The sequence below is a fragment of the Ovis canadensis genome, chromosome 6 (genome assembly GCF_042477335.2).
Source record: "Ovis canadensis isolate MfBH-ARS-UI-01 breed Bighorn chromosome 6, ARS-UI_OviCan_v2, whole genome shotgun sequence".
NCBI lineage: Eukaryota > Metazoa > Chordata > Mammalia > Artiodactyla > Bovidae > Ovis > Ovis canadensis.
The window spans coordinates 109689519-109716838 of NC_091250.1; the positions used below are offsets into that span (position 1 = coordinate 109689519).

Consider the following 27320-nt stretch of genomic DNA (forward strand, 5'->3'; position numbering starts at 1 on the left):
GAAATGTCACGTGAATGGACTCATACAGTATGTAATCTTTTGGTCCTGGCTTTTGCCATAATACTTTTGAGATCCATCCACATACTTTCATGTTTCACTAGTCAGTTCCGTGAATGCCTTTTAAAGAACCTTTAAAACAATAGTTTCTATAGTAGGCCAGAATTCAAAACTCCCATAATATGTTAATCATACATCTTACCAGCACAAAGTGAGTTCTGAACTTGCTTTGGCTTTGAAGGTGGGTAACTCCCACCTTTCCTGCTAGTAGTCTTTGAAGCTGCTGAGACAACACTCTTTTACAGGAAATAAAAACCGCAGCAAAGAGTGAGTCTTATTTTATTCTATTAATTAGGACTCTTTGATTACAAGTAATGAGAGTCAACTTGGACTAGATTAAGCAAAACTTTAAGACTTGTTATAACATTGCAGGTATGGCTCAGATCTCAGACTCATCAGGGACCACTGCGCTTTTAGGGCAAGCCCAGGAGTTAGAATGGGAAATGGGAAGTAGCACTCAGTTCCTCCTCTCATCTCAGTTACTTTGCTGGAAGGCGACATTCACCTCTCTCCTAGAGACCAACTTGCTCCACTTTCTCAGCAACATGGTAGACTGTGGTTCCGCCTTAGTCAAATGAGGCTCTCAGGCCAGTTCCAAATTTCCGGGGAAGCTGGAATCCATCATTTTTCCCTAGTCCAGGCCACAGTGAATATGCTTGTGGCTAGAGGGAGGGGTGGGCATACAGTCATGTAATATAAACACTGCAAAATGGATAACAGGGTCCACTCACGTGAATTGGGCAGTGGTTGGAAAGAGAATTCACAGGGAAGAGGGAGTCACTGAGAACTAGTCAAAGACTGTGAAAGATTCCTCTCCATTCTGCAGCTTGATCATTAACCTTCAATGTATCACTAAACAGTCTTGGCCTAATAACTCATTTTTCAACCTTTTATATATTCTACTTATAAAAATCCAAAAAAAGAAAAAGAAACACTATTATAATGAGATAGAAGAATATAGAGTGCTTTTACCTGCATCTCACTATGTTAATCTTTATGGGCTCCTTTCTAGTTATGGCATGAGTAGTATGTTATTGTAGTGGTTTGATCCAAATTCATATATGCACATAACCTGAAAATATTTTTAACGCTTGTCTTTCTAAAGACCAATTTAATGATTATATTGTCTCATTCTTTTCTTGGGGGCTTCTTTCAGGAAAGGTTACTTTTCTCTGAAAATTAGTGACCAGCAGTTCTTCTCTGAGCCACAGCTGATCAACATACAAGCCTTTTCAACACAGGTAAGAAAACGCCATACAGTTAATAATTTCACATGCCTACTGATGGGCTTCCCAGGTTGATTAGTGGTAAAGAATCTGCCTGCCAATGCAGGAGACACAGGTTCGATCTCTGGGTTGGGAATATCTTCTGGAGAAGGAAATGGCAACACACTCCAATATTCTTGCCCGGGAAATTACATGCACAGAGGAGCCTGGGGTTCCAAAAGAGTCGCACACAACTTCGTGACTAAACTACAACAACAACTCATTCTCAAGTACAAGTTCACATTTTCTGTAGTTTCAGCAAAAATGATTGAGCTGAATTGACTGTTCCTTAGTTTCCTCTTGAAATGTCACTGGAGTAATTTTTTTAGTATTTGTGGGTCGTAACAACAACAGTAATTACTACTACACATATAATGCTCTTCTTCTGTTGTTCCTGTAATTCTCATGCTAGCCCTGTAAGGTATTATAAGCCCCAATTCACAGGCCAGAAAACTAAGTCCCAGGGAGGTCCAGTAACTTATCTATGGTGATGTAGTTAACAGAGAGCCAAGATTTGTGCCCAGTGAATCTGGTTACACAATTTGTGTTCTTGACTGTTAAACTATACCTTACTTTTCTATACTGAATCTGATACCAGCCCTTCACAATGATCTGAAGCTGTACCAGCTGTTAAGACTTTCCTATCCCTAGGTGGATAAGTTTGTTTTGTCTAAATATTTCTGTCTCCAGGATATGGAACTATGTTTGCCTCTTTTGCCTATCGTGCGGCCGAACTGCATTTAATTCAGTTTGCAGGAGTTAGAGGACCTCATGCTTAGTCGCTCAGTCCTGTCCAACTCTTTGCAACCACATGGACTGTAACCCTCCAGGCTCCTCTGTCCATGGGATTCCTCAGGCAAGAATACTAGAGTGGGTTGCTATGCCCTCTTCTAGGGGATCTTCTCAACAACAGGGATCAAACCCAGGTCTCCTGCATTGCAGGTGGATTCTTTACTGTCTGAGCCACCAGGGAAGCCCAAGAACACTGGAGTGGGTAGCCTATCCTTTCTCCAGGGGATCTTCCCCACCCAGGAATCAAACCAGGATCTCCTGCACTGCAGACCAATTCTTTATCAGCTGAGCTACCAGGGAAGCCCTGGGAACTTTCTTAAGCCTTATTAAGGATCTACTTAAATGAGGGTCCACTGTGGTCGTCAGGCTAACACAAGCCAGAGGAAATCCTGGTAGATACTATAAAGTTCAGTGTGATGGCACTTCTGGTCTCATCGCTCATCTCTGTTAAGTTGTACTTATGTGCTCTGAGACCCAGGGATTGGAGAACTGAAAAGCTGAAATGTGCAAAGAGAGGAGGAAAATCAATATATTCTGACATTGTGAACAGCGAGAGACTGGGGTATCAGCATGGGGGAACTTGAACTACCTAAATAGTAGATCTAGGTAGGATCAAGGAAGGATATGAGATCATTGTTTTTAAAACTGTTATTTTTATATTTTTGGTTCAAAAGTGAAAATACCATAGACTTGACCCAGAAGTGGCTGCCAAATGGTATTCACAGCCAAGCTCAGCGATTCTTAATGGCATTCTCACTTCAGTGATGACTGAAGTTGCGGAATGATTAGAAATTGATATTAAATTAATTTGACCTCTGGGTTGGGCTAAGAGTGTGAATTTTGTTTTAATTAAACAAAAATGTAATCTCTGTAAATATGGGTCAGAGTGCTACCAAGCCTCAGGATTTACTGACTTAGATGTTTCTCAGTATTTAAGCTCAGATGTACTGTTTTGTTCTTTTTGTTTGTGCTAATATAGTTACTCTAATTAGGTGAATAAAAGATGGGTTGGTTTTGGTAAGTGACTTCATAATCTGAGATGCCAAGTTGCCATGGTTTTCTGTTCTTTGTTTGCTTTCCCCAAACCAATTAAGTAGACAGTAAAGGTATCTTTTATTTATTACATGAGAAACTTGTATCATTTTAACTCTTTAAAATGGAATTTTAGAAATTAATTTTAACATATTTTTGTTTCTTTACATTTCTGTGATATTTCAAGATGATTTTGAACCTCCTTGAAATTTTCTTACATGAGTTAATTTGATCTTTTTCATTTATAGATTTTTGACATCACCTTTGACCTCTCCTCTTTCAGACTCTGAGGGGCCACTCATTCCCGTATATAAGGTTGCAGCTTTTGAAATCTCACTCAGGAATCCTGAGGAGTAGCTATCTTCTCATTTCATATCATGTGATTATTATAGAGATGCATTAGTTAGAAATTACTTTAATAGATATTGAAATTTGCAGGAGGCCAGGGAGGGTATTTTTAAAAGAAAGCCATTTGGAGTCAAGAAGGCAGTATGCTGAAAAAGTCCTAGATGGTTTAATTTCAAATGATATAAAAAACTAAGATAATGTTTTCTTTGGCTTCTTCTTCTTTTTTTTTTTTGGTGAGGTTTTTTTTTTTTTTTTTTCTGTTGTGGTTCATTAAGTTTTATCTCTTGAAAGAACATTTTATCTGCTTACTGAAGTTGGTCAGGGGAAACCTGATAATCTTAAGGAAAACACATTAAAATTTGCCACATGGATTAGCCAGGTGGTTGCCTTACACAGACCATGATCTTATCAGGCTTTATAACCTGAGTTGGGGTGGGTACCTTCAAAATATGGATGTGACAGCTTGAAGAAAATTACTGAGAAAGACCAGAATAGCAGGAATTCACAGTGAAGTATCTTACTTCAAGTCAGCATGCTGCAACATAGCCTGGAGTGAAATACACAATTCCCAACACAGATGCCAAAATTCCATACCTCTTGTTAGTCCCCCTTTCCCTCATTTTTTTACTGAAGCATAATTGATTTACAATGTGGTACAAATCTCTGCTCAGAAAAGTGATTCAATTTTACACATATATAGTTCTTTTTGAGCTTCCCAGGTGGCTAAGCAGGTAAAGACCCTGCCTATCAATGCAGGAGACACAGGAGACGTGGGTTCGATCCCTGGGTTGGGAAGATCCCCTGGAGAAGGAAATGGTAAACCACTCCAGTATTCCTGCCCACTCCAGTATTCTTGCCTGGAACATCCCATGGACAAGAGGAGGCTGGTGGGCTACAGTCCATGGGGTTGCAAAGAATCGGACAAGATTAAGCATGCACGCATCGTCACATTCTTTTTAAAACTTTCTCTTCCATTATGGTTTTTCCTGGGAGATTGGATATAATTCCCTGAGTTATACAGTAAGACCTTGTTATTCATCCATTCTAAATGTAATAATTTGCATGTACTAACTCCTAATTCCTAGTCTATCCCTCCCCTTCCCCCTTCTCTTGGCAACCACAAGTCAGATCTCTCTGTCTGTGAGTCTTTGTAGATAGGTTCATTTGTGCAGTATTTTAGATTCCACATGTAAGTAGTATTGTATGATATTTGTCTTTCTCTAACTTTTATGTACACATCTTCTTTACCCATTCATTCATTTGTTGATGGTCATTTAGGTTGTTTCCATATCTGGACTATTGTGAAAAGTGCTGTTATAAACATAAGGGTACATGTATCTTTTTGAATTATAGTCTCTTGAATGAAGCAACTGAGTTCCCTGACACTGATCTCAGTTACAATGCAGGGGATATTATGTTAATCAAGACAGTGGCTTGAGAAACCTCCAGAACCAGAGGTGTGAAGTAACCTCCTTTGCAGTGCTTACTATGATGGACGGCACCTCTAACAAATGCTTTGACTATGCAAGAGTTCGGCATTTGGTAGGAGCATCTAGATTTCCTTAAAAAGCACAGAAACAGCAATCAGGCTACACACAACTGACTTCTGGTCCGCTGGATTGTCCTCTATTTTCCTGCTAATAGTGCCTTCCCTCTTCCTTCCCTTCAACTCCACAGGCTCCCTATGTTCTGAGGAATGAGGTCCTCCATATCAACAGAGGAGAGAGGGGAACCATCACCACCCAGCTGCTTGACATCAGAGATGATGACAACCCACAGGATGTGGTGATGGAGGTGCTTGATCCTCCACTTCACGGCCAGTTGCTCCAAACGCTCCAGTCCCCCGCGGCCCCTATCTATCAGTTTCGTCTGGATGAGCTCTCTAGGGGCCTTCTCCAGTATGTTCACGATGGCTCAGATAGCACTTCTGACATCACAGTCTTGCAGGCCAATGATGGACATTCCTTTCAAAATATACTGTTTCGCATAAGGACCGTGCCCAAGGTAGGCCTCATTCCTAAAGCTACAGTTTCCTTGCACCTAGATATAAAGTTAAAGTTATATCAATGATGTTATTTTGCGATGTTTATAAATTTAAGATGCAGGTAGTTATTTATATATTCAAACATTTATTAAGAACCTATTATGGAGGTTCTTTTAGGACATTCAGAGATTATAAGAACACATTACTCAGTCTCAGGGGGATGGTATATATTTTGTGTGGAGCACCCTTGGTCCAAAAGAACTGTCCCCATGTTCTCTGCAAAAGGGACACTTCTGAACCTTTGTGTTGACTTGCTGCCATGAAAATACCTCATTGTCCACTGATTTTTTTGGCTTCCTTCCTGAGCATGATCATAAGAATCAATTAGACCCCTGTTCTTATCTGCTCTTTTAAAATGGCTCGTGTGACATGAAGCCTATAGTCAGATTATAATGAATCAAAAAAAGCTGAGTTCAGCCATCTGTTAGTCCAGCTGAAACAGGATAAGGAAACTCTCTCTTTTAGTAATCATAGGACTCCTTGGCCTAGCAGGTAGATGCCCAGTAAAGAGCAGTGGTTCTCAGCTTAAGTCATCCCCATACCACTTCCCTGGGTTTTTGCTGTATCCATGAGTGCCTGTCCTATTACTTACAGGATACTTTTATCTAAATCAACTTACTTTTTTAAATGGCGACGGAAATGGCAACTCACTCCAGTATTCTTGCCTGGAGAGTCCCATGGATAGAAGAGGTTGGCGGGCTACAGTCCATGGGATTGCAAGAGTCAGACACGACTTAGCAACTAAAGCACCACAACCACCACTTTTTAAAAAAATAATTTTTATGGAGTATAGATTTATAATGTGTTAGTTTCAGGTGTCCAGCAAAATGAATCAGTTATACATATACATATATTCAATTCTTTGTTAAATTCTTTCCCTATGTCGATCATTACAGAGTACTGAGTAGAGTTCCCGGTGCTCTGCAATAGGTCCATGTTAGTTATCAATTTTATATACAGTTGTGTGTATATCTCAATTCTAATCTCCTAATTTATACCCCCCTCACCTTTCCCCTTTGGTAACCATAAGCTTGTTTTCTACATCTGTGACTCTATTTCTGTTTTGTAAATAAGTTCATTTGTACCATTTTTTAAGATTCCACATATAAGCGATCTCATATATTTGTCTTTGTCTGTCTGACTTACTTTACTCAGTATGACAATCTCTAGGTCAGGTCCATTCATGTCCACCCATCAGGTCCATAAATAGCATTGTTTCATTCTTTTTTATGGTTGAGTACTATTCTGCTGTGTATATATCCCACCTATGCACAATGGTGCATATACCATATTGTCTTTATCCATTCTTCTGTTGATGGGCATTTGGGTTGCCTCCGTGTCTTAGCTATTGTAAATAGTGCTGCAGTGAGCATTGGGGTGCATGTATCTTCTCTAATTGTAGTTTTCTCAGGGTACATGCCCAGTAGTGCGATTGCTGAATCATGTTGTAGTTCTGTAGAACCTCCATACTGCTTTCCATAGTGGTTGTACCAATTTACATCCCCACCAACAATGTAGGGAGGTTCGCTTTTCTCCAGACCCTCTCCAGCATTTCTTGTTTGTAGGTTTTTTATTGATGGCCATTCTGACCAGTGTGAGGTGATGATACTTCATTGTAGTTTTGCTTTATATTTCTCTCGTGATTAGTGATTCAACTTACTTTTTTAAAATCATGACTTCTTCCTAATAAATAGCACTTGTGAAATCCTGGATTTAATGTGGAATTAATTTTTTTTCCAACTTATTAAAATTAATACATAGCCATTTTAGACAATTTCATCCATGTACAACATAAAAGATTTTGGATACTGCTAATAGGATGGCCACCACATTTAGGGAAATACAAATGGGCTAGCCCATGCTAATCGAAAAATATTTTCAAAGTCATGTATTACTTGATGATATTTCACTCGAAGCTCTTTTCTCTGTAAAAGCAAGAATGACTCTTTCCCATGATGGCAGGTTGGGAGACTTATCATTTTTTTTATAACTTCTCATTCCAAATATCAGCACCTATTGAAGTGTCACTGATGATTAGCTAGAGAGATTGATGTGCTGAGGACAGTTTAGAAATCACTTGTCACTTTCTCACCAGCGATCACTTACAATTTGCAATTGATCCCTGTGAAGGTGAAGAGCTGAATCTAATATGGTTTGCCAGATGGTTTCTCAGTCTCTGGTCTCATTATTTTCAGCTGTTGAAAACAGTGATGGTGGGATGAGACGGGTGGGAGGAGGCGAAGGCTGATGATGAGATCAAGTTGGCAGATAGCCACCTTGAAGCTAATTCTAATTATCACCCTCTTGCAATTGCCCTGGAAAATGAGGCTTACTTCTGAAGAGGTGAAGTCTAGACAGACACAGAACGTTTCCTGTTCTTCCTTCTCGGTTTCTTTAAGATTGTTACAGGATTTCAGTGCAACCCTAGCAGCCACCCTTCCTATCAAGGTTTCAGTTTCCATGTTTGGAGCTTAGTACAGTGTGTTGCACCATCATGGCCCATGACTGAAGGGTATTTCTAGGATTTTAGATGTTTTGAATACCAAAACATGACAAAGAAAAACAGATTTTTAATTTATAAATTAGGCTTAAGCATAGAACTTGAGAATCCTTATACTGCCTACAAGCTGGGAGTCATGTGACTGTCCTCCCCCCTCCCCCTTCCATGCCTCTATCTCATGTAGTGCTGTGCTTACCTGTCCATCAGGTGAGCTAATGGCTTCTAAGCCAATGAATTAGAAAAGTGAAACCAGCTAGCAGAGCCCCGGCAGCCATTAGAATGTATGAATAATAAACATGTCAGTCTCATCCTGAAGATATTTTACAAATGTAGACTGTATCTTCTTTCAGGAATTCAGAGTGCTTTTTTCTGACATCTGTTCTGCTCATCTTTACAATATCCTAGTGAAGAAGGTTAAAATAGAGGCTATGTAACCTTATTACCTTTAAAGGATATTCTACTATTGGTGGAAGAAATTTTGTGTTTGTTTTATCTTTCATTGGGCAGTAATGCTTGATGTGAACTACTTTTTTTGATCTTCAAGATCATTATAGGGAATTTGTCGAATTATTATCTTTAATTTTCCAAAAGGGGAAACTGAAATAAAGGAGGTTTAAAAACATTTAAAGAGGTTTAAAAATGTTTATCTCTCCAAAAGTTATTTAGTGATGGATCTGAGATTTCAAATCAAGCATGTTCTGTCTCCTCACACTTAGCCATATGGCTTTTTTACATTCTAGCTCATTTTTCCCCAGTGTTTTTGGTCATATATATTCTTATCCCCGTAATGGACAGAATGGAGACAATAATTTAGTCAGTTTCTCAATGTCCTATCCAAGCAGTCTGGGCCCCAAGCCTCTCCAGATCTTCCCTGTAGACTTACCACATCTTGAAATGAGTGAAGCTATTTATAATCGTAAGTCTACCCAAGCCCGAGAAGAAAAAATTGCCTTAACTGCTAGTGGCGTCCAATAGGTACATAGTCAGCCATGACTGATTTTGTTCTGCTAGCCATTTCTGAAGAGAGCATCAAAGTCCTTACCCCGAGGCTACCTGTGTATTAAATTTGGGGTGAGGACAGTTACTGGCCGATGTCTAGCTGGTGGCTTAAATAGAATGACCAAGGATTTTAGGTCTAATTCCTAGTGAATGAATGTACAAATTAATCCCAGTGTTGTTCAACAGAGAGCTTAATCTAGTAAGATAGATGGAAATTGAAGGAGGAATGGAAAAAGGAAGCTTTGTGAGAGCAGGAACTGTTTCAGTATTGGAGCCCTGATCCAAACACATTGTGGAAGCTTAGTACATTTCTGTTGGATGGAGAGATAGGTGGGTGGAGGCAACAGCTGGAGGTAAGCCTACCTTTGAGTAGATTCCTTGCATCAGATTCATCAGCCTACTGGGCTCTTCTGCTGATGCTGGAATGGCCCATCTGAAACTGTGGCTAAGAGCTGTCGGTTCCACTCTTATTTACCAGATTCTGTGTTACTTTCCCAAAATTTATGTTTTTATCCTTGGCCTGGCAGTGAGTAAACTTGACTGCTACCCTCCAGGCTTATACTGAGTTGCTGAGGAGAAAACAGGCCCAAGACTGATGTTGAAACATGTTCTGTTGGGGGAAGGAGGCAAAAGAATTCAAAAAGATTAAAAGGTAGTAAAGAATGCTCTACTGAATAGGCTTTCATTAATTGGGTGGATTACCAAACTCAAGCCTGTAGAGATACGATTCTAAAACAATCAGGGTCTAATAAGGGCTAAAATGTAGGCAGGGAGAAGCCTGGGTTATTGGCAGATTTCTCTCCACTGCTGGGCTTTCAAGGAATTACCTTTTTATTTAATTAAAGCATCTCTGAAAATCATGCCTCTTTTTCTGCTTTGGGAATAAATCTGATGATCTTTCTGACCTCATTTGTTGTTGTTTGAGCAGTTTTCTGCAACTGGGTAATGCGTTGATGTTAAAAACCCCCAAGTGTCATGCTATGACCTGGATGGAAAATTCTATTGCTGAAAGCCTTCTCTGGCTGTTTGGCCTTGGTAAGGCTCATGTGCAGCTAAAAAGCCCTGTTGTGCTTTCCCTCAATTTTCTTAAAACCTGTCTTACAGGGACACAGTTTGATTACAAGGGTGTTGGTGAGAGTTATAAATATCAATGGCATGAAAATGTTTGTTTCCTTGAAAAAGAGTCTTCCTCCCTCATAAATAAGTAAAGCCTCACCACATATCAGGTTTTTACCTGTTTTGGACTTGTTGAGCTGGTTCTATTTAGCATCTTGTAAGGTACATCATTCAGAGTATACTCTCGAAAGGTGTTTGTCAATTACAAAATATTCATGTATTTGTTCATTTATAAAGCAGTTGAAATTTACATGGAACAATGGTTCTGTACTCTTGATCCAAAGCTGCAGTTTCTGAGGCATATACACACATTGGCAAACACAAAACAGTGAAGTTATCGTTTCATTGTTTTTCATTCTGGTAGATGGCATCTGTGTTTCAGCTTATAGGTGTCACCTCACATAATCCTTCCCTAAAATCCACTGTGACTTCCAAGATTGCATTTTAAAAGCCATGGTTTAAATGAGCCATTATAAATTATTTCTTATAGAATAAATAATATGTGAGGGTTGCTGTTATAGCCAATTATAGCCATTTTGTATTGAATAAAGTCGGGTTGGGGTACACCATCATAGTTGAGCTCATCATTTATGTTCCAATCTTTAACTGGGGAGGGAGGGAGTTTCCGTTTTGTTTGTGGGATTTTTCCTCCAAATGATAAAGTCATGTGCCTTTACTTCTGGTTTACAAAATTAAAATCTTTGTTTGTGATGCAGCATATAATAGCTAAACTTTATTACCAGCATTTCTGTGTGCCTGTTGTTTTATGAAATGAATTAGAACTATTTAATTTAAATCACTATTTTAATTATGCCCCCATATCCCTTGTTGAGATTTCATTTCCTTCTAATGTGGTACCCTGAAGAATAGATAAAACATCACTAGGCAGAAGATTCTTCAACTGAAATTATGGCTAATTTCTTGAACTTAGAAGGATATGTGTACCATTAAAAAAAAAAAAAACCTATAGGCATACTTCATTTTATTGTGCTTTGCAAATATTGTGTTTTTTACAAATTGGCACCCCACTCCAGTACTCTTGCCTGGAAAATCCCATGGACGGAGGAGCCTGGTGGGCTGCCGTCTATGCGGTCATACAGAGTCGGATATGGCTGAAGTGACTTAGCAGCAGCAGCAGCAACTCTGCATTGAGCAAGTCTGTCAAGGCCATTTTTCCAACAGCATTTGCTCACTTCATGTCTTCGTAACATGGTTTGGTAATTTTTGCAATATTTCAAGCTTTTAAATTAGTATTATATTTGTTAATGATAATCAGTGATTTGGGGTGTTACTATTAAAGATTATGACATGCTAAAGGCTCAGATGATGGTTAGCATTTTTTGCAATAAATTTTAATTAAGGTATGTACATTGTTTTTTTAAAGACACTTAATGGACTATGGTATAATGTAAGGATAAGGCAATGGCACCCCACTCCAGTACTCTTGCCTGGAAAATCCCATGGATGGAGGAGCCTGAAAGGCTGCAGTCCATGGAGTCGCTGAGGGTCGGACACAACTGAGCGACTTCACTTTCATGCATTGGAGAAGGAAATGGCAACCCACTCCAATGTTCTTGCCTGGCAAATCCCATGGATGGAGGAGCCTGGTGGGCTGCAGTCCATGGGGTTGCGAAGAGTCAGACACGACTTCACTTTCACTTTCACTTTTCACTTTCATGCATTGGAGAAGGAAATGGCAACCCACTCCATTGTTCTTGCCTGGAGAATCCCAGGGACAGGGGAGCCTGGTGGGCTGTTGTCTATGGGGTCGCACAGAGTCAGACACGACTGAAGTGACTTAGCAGCAGCAGTATCATGTAAAGTGAAAGTGTTAGTTGCTCAGTCATGTCCAACTCTTTGCTACCCCATGGACCATAGCCTGCCAGGCTCCTGTGTCCATGGAATTCTCCAGGCACGAATACTGGAGTGGGTTGCCATTTCCTTTTCCAGGGGGAATCTCCCTGACTCAGGCATTGAACCTAAGTCTCCTGCATTGCAGGCATATTCTTTACCATCTGAGACACCAGGGAAGCCCCGTAAGGTACATCATAATTATACATGTACCAGGAAACCAAAAAAATTGTGTGACTCATTTTATTGCAATATTTGCTTTATTGCAGTGGTCTGGAACCAAATCCACAGTATCTCCAAGATGTGCCTGTATAAGGAGATAAAGAAATTGCAAAATGTCAGAACCACTGGGGAAAGTAGATTCAAATTTGTTTAGGACATGTTAGCTATAGAAAAAGATGGTGCACAGACTTCTATTCTTTTCTTCTTGAATCTTCCCTGGACCCTACCCCAAAAGAAAGCAACTGACAAAATCATCTTCATCATAATAAATGTGAAGAATTATACTTCTTTTCCTTGGATGGTTGTCCATTTCTTCTTAAGTACTGTCAACAAACAGTTCCAGAACAGAGGCATATGTATTACTCTGTTATAAATGTAAATATTCTTAAAGGCTTGTCTATGGAGTTTGGGAGAAGCATTCTAAACCCATTGTGATCTCTGTCCTTGGGCCAGACTTCTCACACTTTAGCATGATTCCATATCTCCTGGGGATTTTTATTAAAACATAAGTGGGACTAAAATGCTGTGCCCAAAGGAAACCATCAACAAAATGAAAAGGCAAAGTAAAGAATGGGAGAAAATTTTGAAAACATCTATCCAATAAGGGGTTAATATTTAAAATATACAAGGAACTCAACTCAATAGCTAAAAAAAATGATTTAAAAAGGAGCTAAGAAGGTGCATAGACATTTTTCAGAGAAGACATACAAATGGCCAAAAGATGCATGAAAAGGGGCTCAAAATCAGTAATTAGGAAAAGACAAATCAAAACCACAATGAGATATTATCTTACATCTGTTAGAAGGCTGTTCACAAAAAGACACAAATAACAAGTATTGGTGAAGGTATGGAGAAAAGGGAACCTTTATACACTGTTGGTGGAATTCTGAGTTGGTACAGCTGCTGTGGAAAACAGTATGGATGTTCCTTAAAAAGTTAAAAATAGAATTACTGTATAATCCAGCAATCCCATTTCTGGATATATGTCCAAAGGAAATGAAGTCAGTGTCTCAAAGAGATATCTGCACTCCCATGTTTATTGCAGGACTATTTACAATAGCCACGATATAAAAACAACCTAAGTGTGGATGAATGGATAAAGGAAATGTGGTTGTATATACAATGGAATGTTACTCAGCCTTTAAAAAGAAAAGAAATGCTGTCGTTTGTGACTGCAGACACGAGCTTATAAAATAAGCTGAAAGTGAAAGTTGGTCATTCGTGTCCAACTCTTTGCAACCCCATGAAATATACAGTCCATGGAATTCTCCAGGCCAAAATACTGGGGTGGGTGGCCTTTCCCTTCTCCAGGCAATCATCTCAACCCAGGGATCAAAGCCAGGTCTCTTCCATTGCAGGCAGAGTCTTTACCAGCCGAGCCACAAGGGAAGCCCCTGTAGATTGCACTATCTCACATTTGTAATCTAAAGAATTCGAATTCATAAAAACAGTGTAAAACGATGGCTGCTAGGAGTGGGGGAAACCAGGAGATGTTGGTCAAAGAGCAGAAAGATTCTGTCATAAGTGATGAATGATTCTGTAGATCTAACGTATAGTATGGTGATTATGCTTAAGAATTCTGTGTTGTATATTTGCTAAAAGAGTTGATTTTCAGTGTTTCCATCATACACAAAAGTCTATAACTCTGTGAGGTGGTGGAAGGCTTAATTAGCTTGATTGTGTTCATCATTTCACAATTTATACATACAACAAAACATCACGTTATATACCTTAAGTAACTAAGTGTTAGTTGCTCAGTTGTGTCTGACTCTTTGTGGCCCCATGAACTATAGCCTGCCAGGCTCTTCTGTCCATAGGATTTTCCAGGCAAGAATACTGGTGTGGGTTGCCATGCCCTCCTCCAGGGGATCTTCCCAACCCAGAGGCTGAACCCAGATCTGCTGCATTGCAGGTAGATTCTTTGCTTTTAAGCCACCAGGGAAGTTATATATTTTAAATATATACAATTTTTCTTTGTCAAATATACTTCAATAAAACTAGTAAAAAATTCAAATGAAGATTCTACTTCAGAATGTCTGGGATGGGGCCTGAGAGACTGAAATTGTAAGAGGCTTCCAGATGGTGCTGGTTTCTGAACACTGAGTTGCAAAAAGAACTGTTTCTTAAAAATTGACACTCAGACAGGAGTTACAAAGAATTGAATTGATAAAGTGTAGTCAATGTAGAAATGCAGTAGAAGAAAGATCTGGGGATATGCATTCAGGGCACAGTGCTTATTTACTTGTTTGGAATGCGAAAAACCATACTACTCATCAGTCCAAGAAAATGGTGGTTGGTGTGTGACTGATCTCCATCACAGAATCAGGTGTGATGAGGCTGGTGCTGTTAGAAAGATTTCTAGCAATTAATATTCCTGGGTTCAAGTAATTATTATGTTATATAAAACTGCTAGTTAATAGTGGAGAAGGAAATGGCAACCCACTCCAGTATTCTTGCCTGGAGAATCCCATGGACAGAGGAGCTTGGCGGGCTACAGTCCACGGGGTTGCAAAGAGTCAGACATGACTGAGCGACCAACATACACACAGTTAATAGGTCCCTTTCCCCCAGAATTCCGGTAGGTGACATGCCAAGTGTGGGGAGTATCTTGATATTTTCATAAATAATATGCCATCTGAATTGTGAAAATTCAGGCGTGATTTTGCCCTTGATTACCAATCACATAGAAGGTGTGTTGGCAACAGCAACCACATTCTCCTGGGCACTGACTCAGTTTCTCAGTGATTGTGGTAAAAATGTCTGTGGCCACGTCCTGAGAGGGACAAATGCTCTCATTCAAGTGGCAGCAAAGGAATACTTGTTGTCTTGTGTTCCGAATATTCTCCTCCTGGGCGTGCTGTTTGCTCCGTCCTATTTATTGGCATATTTGAAACAGCAGTCATTTAAAATAACATCCCTTCTGAAATGCCCTATTTTGAAATATCAGATTTACCGATTGTGAAAGTAAGAAAAATGAAACCAGAGCACAGGCTGTCTCACTAATCCCATCCTGTGGAAAATGTCAATTAGGAAGCTTGGAAGAGGTGTGCACCTGCAAATCAGGAGTGGCAGCACTTCTTAATGACATTAGCTTTAGCAATTAGAATGGTTGCCTTCTCGGGAGCACTAACGAGGTGATGTCTACCAGTCAGCTGTTCCCTACTGCTGCTTCTAAGGGCTTCACTTTCGATCAGTCATCCAGGCCCATCAGTTTGGCCTCTGCAGTGTTTCCAGAATCTGTTCCTCTTTTTCTAAAGTATAGGAGATAGAAATTAAAAACACTATTCATTCCCACCGCAATCACCTTTGTCTTCTCTCACCTAAGCCGTTACAAGAACGTGTTAAATGGTTTCTGCAGCCCCAGACTCATCCCAGCCCTAGTCCCTACCATCTCTTGCTGTTGGAGGTTCTCTAAAACCCAGACCTGATCATCCTCTTCCTTCCCTGAAGATTCATGTTAACTTTACAGGGCCTACACACTAACGCGAGACTGTTGGTGAAGCTTCCACCTTCTCCTAGCCAACATTAAGTTCACTTTTTATTCATCCCCTCCCCTTGCTCGGGCTTCCCTGGTGGCTCAGATGGTAAAGAATCTGCCTGCTATGCGGCAGACCAGGGTCCCATCCCTGGGTCAGGAAGATCCCCTGGAGGAAGAAATAGCAACCCACTCCAGTATTCTTGCCTGGAGAATTCCATGGATAGAGGAGCCTGACAGGCTACAGTCAATGGGGTCACAAAGAGTCAAACACAACTTAGCGACTTTCGCTTCCCCTGGCTCCCTAAATTTTTCTTGTCTGGACACTTGGATAGTTTATTAAGCACACATTGCATTGGCTAATATCTTTGCTTAGGCTAGGCCCTCTTCCCGGAGTCTGTTTCTTTTATTCACTTAGAAAAAGCCTTTTTCGGTCATTCAAGAATTAAGTGGCATTTCCCTAGGAAAGCCTTCCTGAACATTCCTTCTCCAAGAGGATATCTCCTGTCTCCTTTATTCTCTCATGGTGCCCTGCTGAAGCCTCACTTGTGATGCATCCTAACTATATGTCTATCTGCCCAGCTAGACTGTAGGTTCTGAAACTGAGGTCTTATTTCAGCCAGGCTTATATACCTCAGTCCTCCAGCAAAAGATCTGGCATATAATAGAGGCTTAATGAATAGTTGTTGAATATAGATGGATGGGGAAGATGGAAGGACAGTTAGATGGACAGATGAAATAAAGAAATGGAGAGATTTAGTCTTTCTAAATGATACAAGTTATTTGCTCATGAGAAATTAGAAGAAAAAAGCAGGATATATACCTACCTACCTATATACTTACAGGTGTATATATCTACACATATACATATTGTTCACAGTGTGACTCTAAAGCTATGAATCTCTCTTTTTAGACAACATTTAGCAGGAATAGGACCTAATAACTTATATCTTTAAAGACTGATACCTTATTTTTTTTGTTGTTCAGTTGCGGCCAACTCTTTTGTGACTGCATGGACTGTAGCCTGCCAGGCTTCTCTGTCCATTGGATTTTCCAGGCAGGAATATTGAACTGGGTTGCCATTTCCTTCTCCATTCCTTTTTCTTGACCCAGGGATCTAACCCTCATGTCCTGCATTGGCAGGCGAATTCTTTACCACTGAGCCACCAGGCAAGCCAAAATCACCAACGGGACACCCAGATATGAACCAGGGAACCTAATGCTGTACTCTCTTTTTATTCTAGAATGATCGAGGTCTTCGGCTTGTGGCTAATTCAATGGTATGGGTTCCAGAAGGTGGGATGCTGCAGATTACTAACAGAATCTTACAGGCAGAAGCTCCAGGTGCCAGTGCTGCAGAAATCATCTACAAAATCACACAGGACCACCCCCAATTTGGTAACTTTTTTTTTCCTTTGTCATGATTTCATCATTGCTTTCAGCAGTCTTGGACTCGCTTCTGTGTGATGCCACACAGCCAGGTTGTGTTTCCAATGAACTTGTCTTTCAAACACATCTCCTTTAAAGAAAGAATAATCAAAGAGCACTATCACACTGTGTCCGTATCAGGTACTAGGTAGTATGCTAAGTAATGTAAACATAGTATATTTAAACCTAAAATGTAAGTTTTAAAACAACTTCCCTTTAGAGCCAATGCACTTGAGGGTGAGGATAGAGCACAGTGGGAATGTGAAAAACGGTCTCTTTCTTCATAGATGGTGGGAGCTAAATTAACCCAGACTTTACTACCAGACGCTTACTCCTTGGAAGGAAAGTTATGACTAACCTAGATAGCATGTTGAAAAGCAGAGACTTTACTTTGCCAACAAAGATCTGTCTAGTCGAGGCTATGGTTTTTCCTGTGGTCATGTATGGATGTAAGAGTTGGACTGTGAAGAAGGCTGAGCGCTGAAGAATTGATGCGTTTGAACTGTGGTGTTGGAGAAGACTCTTGAGAGTCCCTTGGACTTCAAGGAGATCCAACCAGTCCATTCTGAAGGAGATCAAGCCTGGGATTTCTTTGGAAGGAATGATGCTAAAGCTGAAACTCCAGTACTTTGGCCACCTCATGTGAAGAGTTGACTCACTGGAAAAGACTCTGATGCTGGGAGGGATTGGAGGCAGGAGGAGAAGGGGACGACCCAGGAAGAGATGGCTGGATGGCATCACCAACTTGATGGATGTGAGTCTGAGTGAACTCTGGGAGATGGTGATGGACAGGGAGGCCTGGCGTGCTGCGATTCATGGGGTCGCAAAGAGTCAGACACGACTGAGCAACTGAACTGAACTGAACTGAATGTCAAAGTTCAGGTTCTTAAACTCTACCTTGTTTCCATCACTGATTTTTTTTTTTTTTTTTGCCACTTGGCTTGTGAAAGTTCCCCATCCAGGAACTGAACCTGGCCCCAGCAGTGAAAATGCCAAGTCCTAGTCACTGGACCACTAGGAAATTCCCCCTCACCTGCTTTCTTCTTGTGACTTTCTTTTTATTTTTTTAAAAAAAGTCTTTACATAAAAGCATTTCTCAAGTTTTCCATTGTTACTTCCACTTCCAGACAGATGGTAGAGTGTGATAACCTATCATTATCACCTAGAAATGATGGATAAAAGTGATGAAGAACTAAAAGGCACTCATAGCTGATCCCTCAAGGATACAGAAGAATCTCCAGGTGCAAGAAACAGAGAAGGAACTGCAAACCTGGGCAGGAGCTGATGGCGTGTCTTCTCTGAGACGGGTTGTATATGTCTCAGTAACACGGAGGGGCTTGGGATTTAATGCCCATGCAGAGACAGAAAGCTGGAATTAAGACAAGAAGCTCACCAGCACAGATAGATGGCAAAGAAACTACCAGTGTTCCCCAGGGCTCAGAGTAGAACAAAAAATGCCTACTAAGAATTCAGAACTTCAGGCCTGTTTTTCCTGAAGACCCAAAGTTCTGTTATACCATTTGCATTGTCTGAGAAACCCAAAGCTGAGGCAATAATGTGAAAATTGATCTCAGGCCAATGATACTTCTTGGGTCCCTTGCAGAAAAATGTAGAAACTACTGTGGAATGCCCACTCTTAACTCCAGACCACACAGATTCTCACAGATAAAACCACTGAAGATTAGCTCAGAATTCAAAATTGCAGAACATATGAGGAAACAATCTGTAGTACCGTAACCAAAACAAACAAGAAGATTAAAACCCAAAGAATTTCAAATGAAGGAACTAGCTTACAAAAACTATGAAATAAGCATATTTTAAAAGATTTAAAAACACAGAAGAAGGAACTAAAACTGTAAGGAGATAAAATGCTATAAAAAATAAAAACAACAAACAAGCAGATTTTTTTCAAGAGATAAGTAATTACTTGAAAATGAAAACTGTAGTCATTAAAATTGCTTGGTGTGATAAATAGTAGAGAAATAATAATTCACTTTTCCTCAGGTTATCAGATTCTTAAAATTATGTATTTTCTCTGGTAAAGAAAAAATTAACTTAGTCTTATTTAACTCTAGAGTCCACAAAGGCATTGAAAGTCATAATCCAATCAATAATTGACAAAAGTATAAAACAATCAGTCTAGCTGGATTGTAGTTTATTACGGATGTATAACCTTGAGGAAAGCAAGTAGACCCCCTTGAGCCATAGGTTTCTTTGAAAGATGAAACGAGGTAATTTTTAAAATTTTTACTTAAAAATAGTTTTAGACTTACTGAAAAGTTGCAAAAATAGTGCAAAAAAGCTCTTAAATATGCTTTAACTGCTTCCCCCAATAGTAACATCTTATATAACCGTAGAACAATGGGCTTCCCTGGTGGCTCAGTTGGTAAAGAATCTGCCTGCAATGCAGGAGACCCAGGTTCTATCCCTGGGTGGGGAGTATCCCCTGGAGATGGAAATGGCAACCCATTCCATATTCTTACCTGGAAAATCCCAGGGACAGAGGAGCCTGGCAGGCTACAGTCTATAGGGTGGCAAAAATTTGGACATGACGTAGCAATTAAACCAGCACCACCACCACCATAGAACAATAATCAAACCCAGTAAATCAGCACTACTACAGTGCTACTGGGAGAAGGCAATGGCACCCCACTCCAGTACTCTTGCCTGGAAAACCCTATGGATGGAGGAGCCTGGTGGGCTGCAGTCCATGGGGTCACGAAGAGTCGGACACGACTGAGCTACTTCACTTTCACTTTTCACTTGCATGCATTGGAGAAGGAAATGGCAACTCACTCCAGTATTCTTGCCTGGAGAATCCCAGGGACGGGGGAGCCTGGTGGGCTGCCGTCTATGGGGTCACACAGAGTCGGACAGGACTGAAGCAACTTAGCAGCAGCAGCAGCACAATGTTACTAATTAGTTCACAGACCTTATTCAACTTAGCCATATTTCACCCACTGATTTTAAGCTAGACAATGTTTAAGTCTTTTCAGCTCTAAAAATCTTTGACTCATTTGATGTATTAAATTCTTTACCTGTATCTTGATCATAAAAACAATCGAGAAGTTAAATTTCTTAAAGGTATCCCATCCCAATAGTCTGTTAAAGTATTAAATGGAACAATGCTCAGTGAGGTGATTTTTAAGCCATTTCAGCTTGATAAATGCCATACAGACTTGATTTTGACCCTTTTCTCCCATAACTCTCTTAATTAACTTCTTCCTAGTAACATAATCCTATTTCTGTGTGTTCAGAGCTCCCCACTGGTAATAATCAAATCACATTACCCTTAGGAGCCATTCAAGAGTGGAAAAAGGTGGTGGGAACCAGAAGCCCACTTAACACAAATCTACTTACATCCGTCTATCCTGGTTTTGTGAATTATGGAGCCCTTACCTCAGTGCCACGCTAGCTACTAAGCACTCCCTCATCACATTGGAACATTCCAGTTGAGCTTTAACACCTTTTTTGTACAGTTTTGTGTATTCTGGCCACCTCTTCTTAATCTCTTCTGCTTCTGTTAGGTCCATACCATTTCTGTCCTTTATCGAGCCCATCTTTGCATGAAATGTTCCCTTGGTATCTCTAATTTGCTTGAAGGGACCTCTAGTCTTTCCCATTCTATTGTTTTCTTCTATTTCTTTGCATTGTTCACTTAAGAAGGCTTTCTTATCTCTCCTTGCTAGTCTTTGGAACTCTGCATTCAGATGGGTATATCTTTCCTTAAATTGCTCATGTAGTATACACATAAAGGACCTACGTTCAGACTCACCACTTTTTTCAAATGTAAGTTTAGGCTAGTTGATTAATATGTGTACCTTTAGCAGATTTGAGAGTAAGTTAAATGAGATGGTTTTATTGAAGTAGCTTGAGTATCATCTGAGAGAGAATCTGACTTACATTGCCAACTCTAAGTTATTTAGCATAGTGTAAGGAAACTTCACTGCAAATTATCTCAACCCCAAAGTAATTCATTGTGATTCCAATGAGATTCTAATTCTTAAAACCTATTACCTTTCCCCTTCAAGATTCTTGGTTAAAATATTGACTTCAATATCAAGGAAAACACTAGTAGATATAGTTTCCTGTTTTTTAAGCCTGGACTGTTTTTAAACCTGGATTTTCATATAGTTAAGGAATCATCTTGTATTTTGTCATACTATGATAAAAGCAGAGATGAGTTACAATGCAAAAGCTCTCACTTGGAAGGAGTGAACTCCACAAAATATCGGTATTTCTCCCTGTCTACTTGTGGGTTTGTCACAAAGAGACCTTGGATTCCACATACCCAGTGCTGAATTCCTCATCTTGTCTTCTACCAGCTCATCTCCTTAGTGGCCTTGCTTCCTTACTCATCACCCAACCTAATAGGGGATTATCTGATTCCTCCCTCTTTCTCACCCTTTACAGCCACACTTGTTAAGTTCGGTTGCTTCCACTTCTTTAATGATTCTAGTATCTGTTTATGTCTTTCAGGTCTTACCTCTGTTACTTGAGTTTATTTCATCTGGGTTTTGCAATTTTATAATTGGTCAAACTGTCCACATAAATATTAGCTACTGTTGTCATTGGTTTTCTAAATTAAAATCCAGCCTCTTTCACAAAACTTTCACATACGTTCTGTGTTCTACTAAAAATCAGTTCTTGCCATTAACCTACTGAAACTCTCACAGTGGCTCCCAGTTGCTTCTGGGGCTGATCTCCAGAGGCAGGAACATCATCCTACTGATCTTTGAGTCCCCCATCCCAAAGGGCTGACCACAGCAGTTAGCACCTAGCAGGTGCTCACTGACTGTTTACTGAGTTGAAATTAATGGGATTAGTCAATATCTTATGATTCTTGCTAATCTGCATAGTAGGGCAATGGGTTTTTTTTAATCTGGAAAATAGGTTTATTTCATTAGGACTTGTTAGGAAAACCCTGCTTAATTAGCTTTCCTGTTATAAAGCAGAATATCTAGGAAATTGATCTTTAGATATTTTTCTATTCTCCATAATTTCATTGTGGAAATCTCCTCTCAGAATATTTTGCAACTACCCACATTCATAAGCAGTCCGCATCCTGGGAAAGCATGTTTATTAACAAGGTATTATGAACAGAAGTTGAACCAGCAAGAGATGGATAATGGAATTTGTGACTTAGGTACAAATGAGAAACAGTCCAAGAAAGAAATAGAGTGAGTTGATTCTACACATGATTATTTTAATAAGAATATTGATGTTTTTCCATTACTTCAGTATTTCATCACTATCTAGGATATTATGTTCATTTTCAACTTGAATTTAGTGCATATTAATATTAGAATCAGTATTTCTGTTGAGAAAGAAAACTAATTTCTCTAAGATAATCAAAGTGTACTGTTAATTGCCCAATATGTCTCGTACACTAAGATCTGTTTTTTTTTCTACATAACATTTAAAAGATATGTACAGTTTCTGTGTGTGTGTCTCTCTCTCACACACACACACACAGACACAGACACACATACACACTCTTCTCTCCCTCTTCATATCAGAGTGGTAGAGAGGCTTCTTTCAGATTTACTATTAGATTCATTTTCACAAGAATGTGTCTTCTGTTTTTTTATTTATTATTTAATTGAAGGATACTTGCTTTACAGAATTTTGTTGTTTTCTGTCAAACATCAACAAGAATCAGCCCTAGGTACACCCATGTCCCCTCCCTCCTAAACCTCATCCATTCTTTTTTCTTGGGCTTCACTTGAAGGAACATTCTCCTTGTGAAATTTTGATTGTTTCTATAACACTTCTGAATTTGCAATCTCACTGTAAGAAAATAGTAGCTCCAGGTGAAGAACAAACAACAGAAACAGATTGGTGTTGTTGGTGGTGGTGTTTAGATGTAGATTTCATTACTTCAATTCTAATAAAGTTTAGAGAGTCGAGGAGGAAAAAACATGATCAGTTATTTATCAAGGTAAATGTTGGTCTGTGAACATAAAATAATCATGATGGGTAATAGAGTTTCATGACTAGGAAAATGAGCTTTGGATTCAAATCCCAGCTCCTCCACTTCGGATCTTCATGACCTCAAACAAATTCTTGAACTTTTCTGAGTTTAAAGACAGATTACTTTGTCTTTAAAATGCAGATGATAATAGCATCTTTAGGAGGATTCAGTAACACAGTGGTAAGGATAACCAACATTCTTTTTAAGCACCTGTGAAGTATGTACTATGACTCTGTTTTCACCAATGATGGACAGAGACTTTTAGTACGTAAGTAAGCTCTCCCACCTCTATGTGGTGGAGCAGGGTTTGAACCACTATGCGATGTGCTTCATGCAGAACCTGTCATATGCATTCCAGTATTAGCTATTATTATTTTCATTGTATAGAACTCTTCCTGATTTTTTTCTAGTTTCCCCTTTTGTTTACACCAAAAGTTTCCTGGTTAGAAAGCATCTTCTGTTCATAGAAAGTTGTGGGTAGAAATGAATCTATTCAATGCCCAGTATTTGGAATGCTCACAGCTGTTGGAATCTTCTTATATAATTTTAATAGATACAAGTCAGTAACTTCATACATGAATTGCCCTTGAATGGCTTTTAGCTCTTTTAATTGAAAGACTGGGTATTTTTTGTCTAAAGGTGGTTTTGATGACACCTACTGAGTTCTGTGTTTATGTCTTTTCCTTCGCCTTAGATAAAAATGAAGTGTACCATATCTTTTCTGTTAAAAAAAAAAAGTGATAGAGAAGGAGATGAGAGTTCTGATTGACTTTCCCCTCTCCCAGGGTCCTCACTAACTATGTGTTTTTCTTAGGGGATGTGGTCCTTCTGGTTAATATGCCTGCAGACAGCCCTGCAGATGGAGGGCAGCACTTGCCTGATGGGAGGACAGCAACTCCCACCAGCACCTTCACCCAGCAAGATATCAACGAAGGTATCGTGTGGTACAGGCACTCAGGGGTCCCAGCCCAGAGTGACTCCTTCCGCTTTCAGGTACCATCTGCTTCCTGAATTTTCTGATATCTGGATGGTCTGATGAAAATCTTCACCCTTATTTATAAATGATCCAAGTCATTTTCTATGATTGCCTGCAAGTCACATTTGGGAGGGGAAAAAAATGTAACTAGTAGCATCAAGAGATTTATTTTTAATTAATTTGCCAATTCAGCCTTATGATCTCTACATCATTTCATAGCAAAGAGATTTATAATAGATAATTGCTAAAATATTTGGCAAAAAGTATTTTCAAAATGTTAAAATGCCATATGGAGAAAAAAAATCTTATTTTCTTTTTGCAAATGTTTTTGAAACATTTACCATCTTATGATAAGGTCATGGGTTTAGCAGCCAAACTCATTGGGTTTATGTTTTACTTCTGCCATGTACTAGCTTTGGAAAAATTACTTGGGCAAAATCTTTGAACTTCAGTTTTCTCATCTGTAAAATAGGATTGTACGGATTTAATGAATTGTAAGGATTTAATGAGTTAATACAGATAAAGCATTTAGAATACTGGCTATTACTGTGTAAGGGTGTGTGACTATCATTTATTAAGATTAGTCAAATACCAGTGCTATAGACTGAATGTGTCCAACTGAAGTTAGTATGTTGAAATCTTACCCATCTATGTGATGGTATATGGAGGTGGTGCCTCTGATTAGAATTAGATGAGGTCATGAGGGTTGTCTGGAGAAGGCAATCCACTCCAGTATTCTTGCCTGGCAAATCCCATGGACAGAGAAGCCTGGCGGGCTAAAGTCTGTGGGGTTGCAAAGAGTCAGACATCACTGAGGGACTAACACACACGCACACACACACACACACACACACACACACACACACACACACCACACACACGAGGGTTGTACCCTCATGAATGGGATTAGTTTACTTACAGGAGTCACATGAGTGCTTGCTTCCAATCTCTGCTGCCCTCCATGGGGATACGATGAAAAATCTACAGTCTACAACCCAGAAGAGGGCCCTCACCAGAACCCAGCCATACTGGTACCCTGATTTCAGACCTCCAGCCTCCAGAACTGTGAGAATTACATTTCTATTATTTAGAAACCACCCCGTCTATGGTATTTTTGTTAGAGTAGCCTGAGCAAACTGTGGCAACCAGACCATAGGCTGGTTTAATTTATTCTGTCAGTAAATTACAGAACAAGAAATTATACTGGGCACATTCTCTGTTATGAAATATGATTAGAAATTAATAATAAAAGGGTAAAAAAATCAAAGCATTTGGAATTTCTAAATAATTCCTAATTCTAAAACTGTTAAGAAATATTGATTAGGAGAAAACAACATATCAAAACTTAAATGATGTGAACAAAGTAATACTCAGATGAAAACTGATGGCCTTAAGCTCTTATTATTGAGCAGAAAAGCATGAAAATGAATGGGCTAAATACTAAATTCAAGAAGCTGGTGAAGTATGAGAGAAGCAAAAGGAAAACATCAATAGACATAAAAGAGGAATTGACTAATTATAAGATTCTAGACTTGATAAATAAGTACAAAATCTGAATCTTTGGAAAGACCCATACAGTTAAAGAATCCTCTGTCAAGGACAATTCAGAAATGAATAATTGAACAGAAATACAGAGGAATGAGGAAGTATGAATGAGAAAGAACTTTTAAACACAGATACAGAAAAGGATTTAGGAACACATCAGAGAAAATATAAAGAGGCTCTCATGGTTATCAGTCAAAGCAACTTAACAATCCTGCTAAGTCTGAGCCCATTTCCTTTGTCTAGGAATCCAGTTGGGGATAAACTATCATTACAGCTCACCTTGTTAAAATTATTTTCCATACTAATAAGCAGCAAGGTCCTACTGTTTAGCACAGGGAACTCTGCTCATTGTTATGTGGCAGCTTGGATGGGAGAGGACTTTGCAAGAGAATGAATACATATTTGTCCCTGATGGCTCAGACAGTAAAGAATCCTTCTGCAATGCAGGAGACCCAGGCTGGATCCCTGAGTCAAGAAGATTCCCTGGAGAAGAAATGGCAACCCACCCCAGTATTCTTGCCTGGAGAATTCCATGGACAGAGGAGCCTGGCAGACTACAGTCCATGGGGTCGCAAAGAGTCAGGCACGACTGAGCAACTGACACTTTCACGTCACGTGTATGGCTGAGCTCCTTTGCTGTCCACCTGAAACTATCACAACATTGTTAATTGGGTATACCCCAATGCAAAATAGAGTGTTTAAAAAAAATTATCATCCATTCTGTTCCTGATGCGTGGTGCACATATCTTCATCATCCGATTTATATTGTGTAAAAAAATGTGCTTTTCCAGAGAGCTGCCTGAAATAAACCTGGAAATCATTAAAATTAGATTACACTGAGCACACTGAATGTCCAGTGAGTGCGCAAACATGACGTGCCCTTTGCCCAAGTTAATATTTCAATTTTAGCAGCTGGGGACTCAGCAGTCCTCAGGTAATGAGTCAGAACAGAGGCAAAGACCTCAATCAAAAGGAGTCACCTCAGCAAACTAGAATCCTCAGACCTGCCTTTGCCTTCATAGGCATCAATATGAAGAACATCATCAATATGGAGCATTTCCCTGGAAAGAGATTCTCAGCACCTGCTAAAATGATATTTGATTGCTTTTGCAAGTTGGTTACTAAGTAGGTTATTATAAAATAGCAAAAGTTATTGATTTTTGGAAAACAAATTCACTTGAGTTTAAGACCTAAAACATCATTACTTAGAAAATGGTTCCCTTTGGAGAATCTTCACACGTTTTGCACAAAATGTATTTTAAAGGCTTACCTGAAATCTCCTTCGAACTCTGTGGAATATTCTTTAGAATATCTTCAATAATGACAATGTATCATCCTTGGGAAGAAGTGAATTTTAAAATATAACCCAATAGACAAAAGTCATGCTGACTCACATCTGGTAGAAAGAAGAGTAGTGTTATTTTTGGTTAAAACAAGGACGAATTATGAAGTAACAAGCACAGTTTTCTTACATGTTTTGTGAAGGCTTTCCAATAAGTGCATTTTGAATACTGACAACATCCTTATTCCAAGTATGAAACAACTCTCTCAGATCATCTTCTCTTGCATGTGGAAGCTTTGGTGTGTATGTTTTTAAAGTCTCATTATTTGATAGGCTTACCTCATATTTTGGTGTGAAATGACACAGACTCTTTAGCTATGTGCTAAAATAAATGGTTAGCAACTTGTCCCATTC

The 27320-nt window shown here is 39.4% G+C and overlaps 1 protein-coding gene across 2 annotated transcripts in view; it reads left to right on the forward strand.

The window, feature by feature from the left end:
* Positions 1–27320, forward strand: part of FRAS1 (Fraser extracellular matrix complex subunit 1) — a 516652-nt gene that overhangs the window by 356304 nt on the left and 133028 nt on the right. For both annotated transcript variants that reach the window (XM_069594438.1, XM_069594439.1), the window contains exons 28-31: positions 1214–1298; positions 5172–5498; positions 16946–17099; positions 23918–24096. In XM_069594438.1, coding sequence (XP_069450539.1) covers positions 1214–1298; positions 5172–5498; positions 16946–17099; positions 23918–24096 — 745 coding nt within the window. The remainder of the gene's footprint in view (positions 1–1213; positions 1299–5171; positions 5499–16945; positions 17100–23917; positions 24097–27320) is intronic.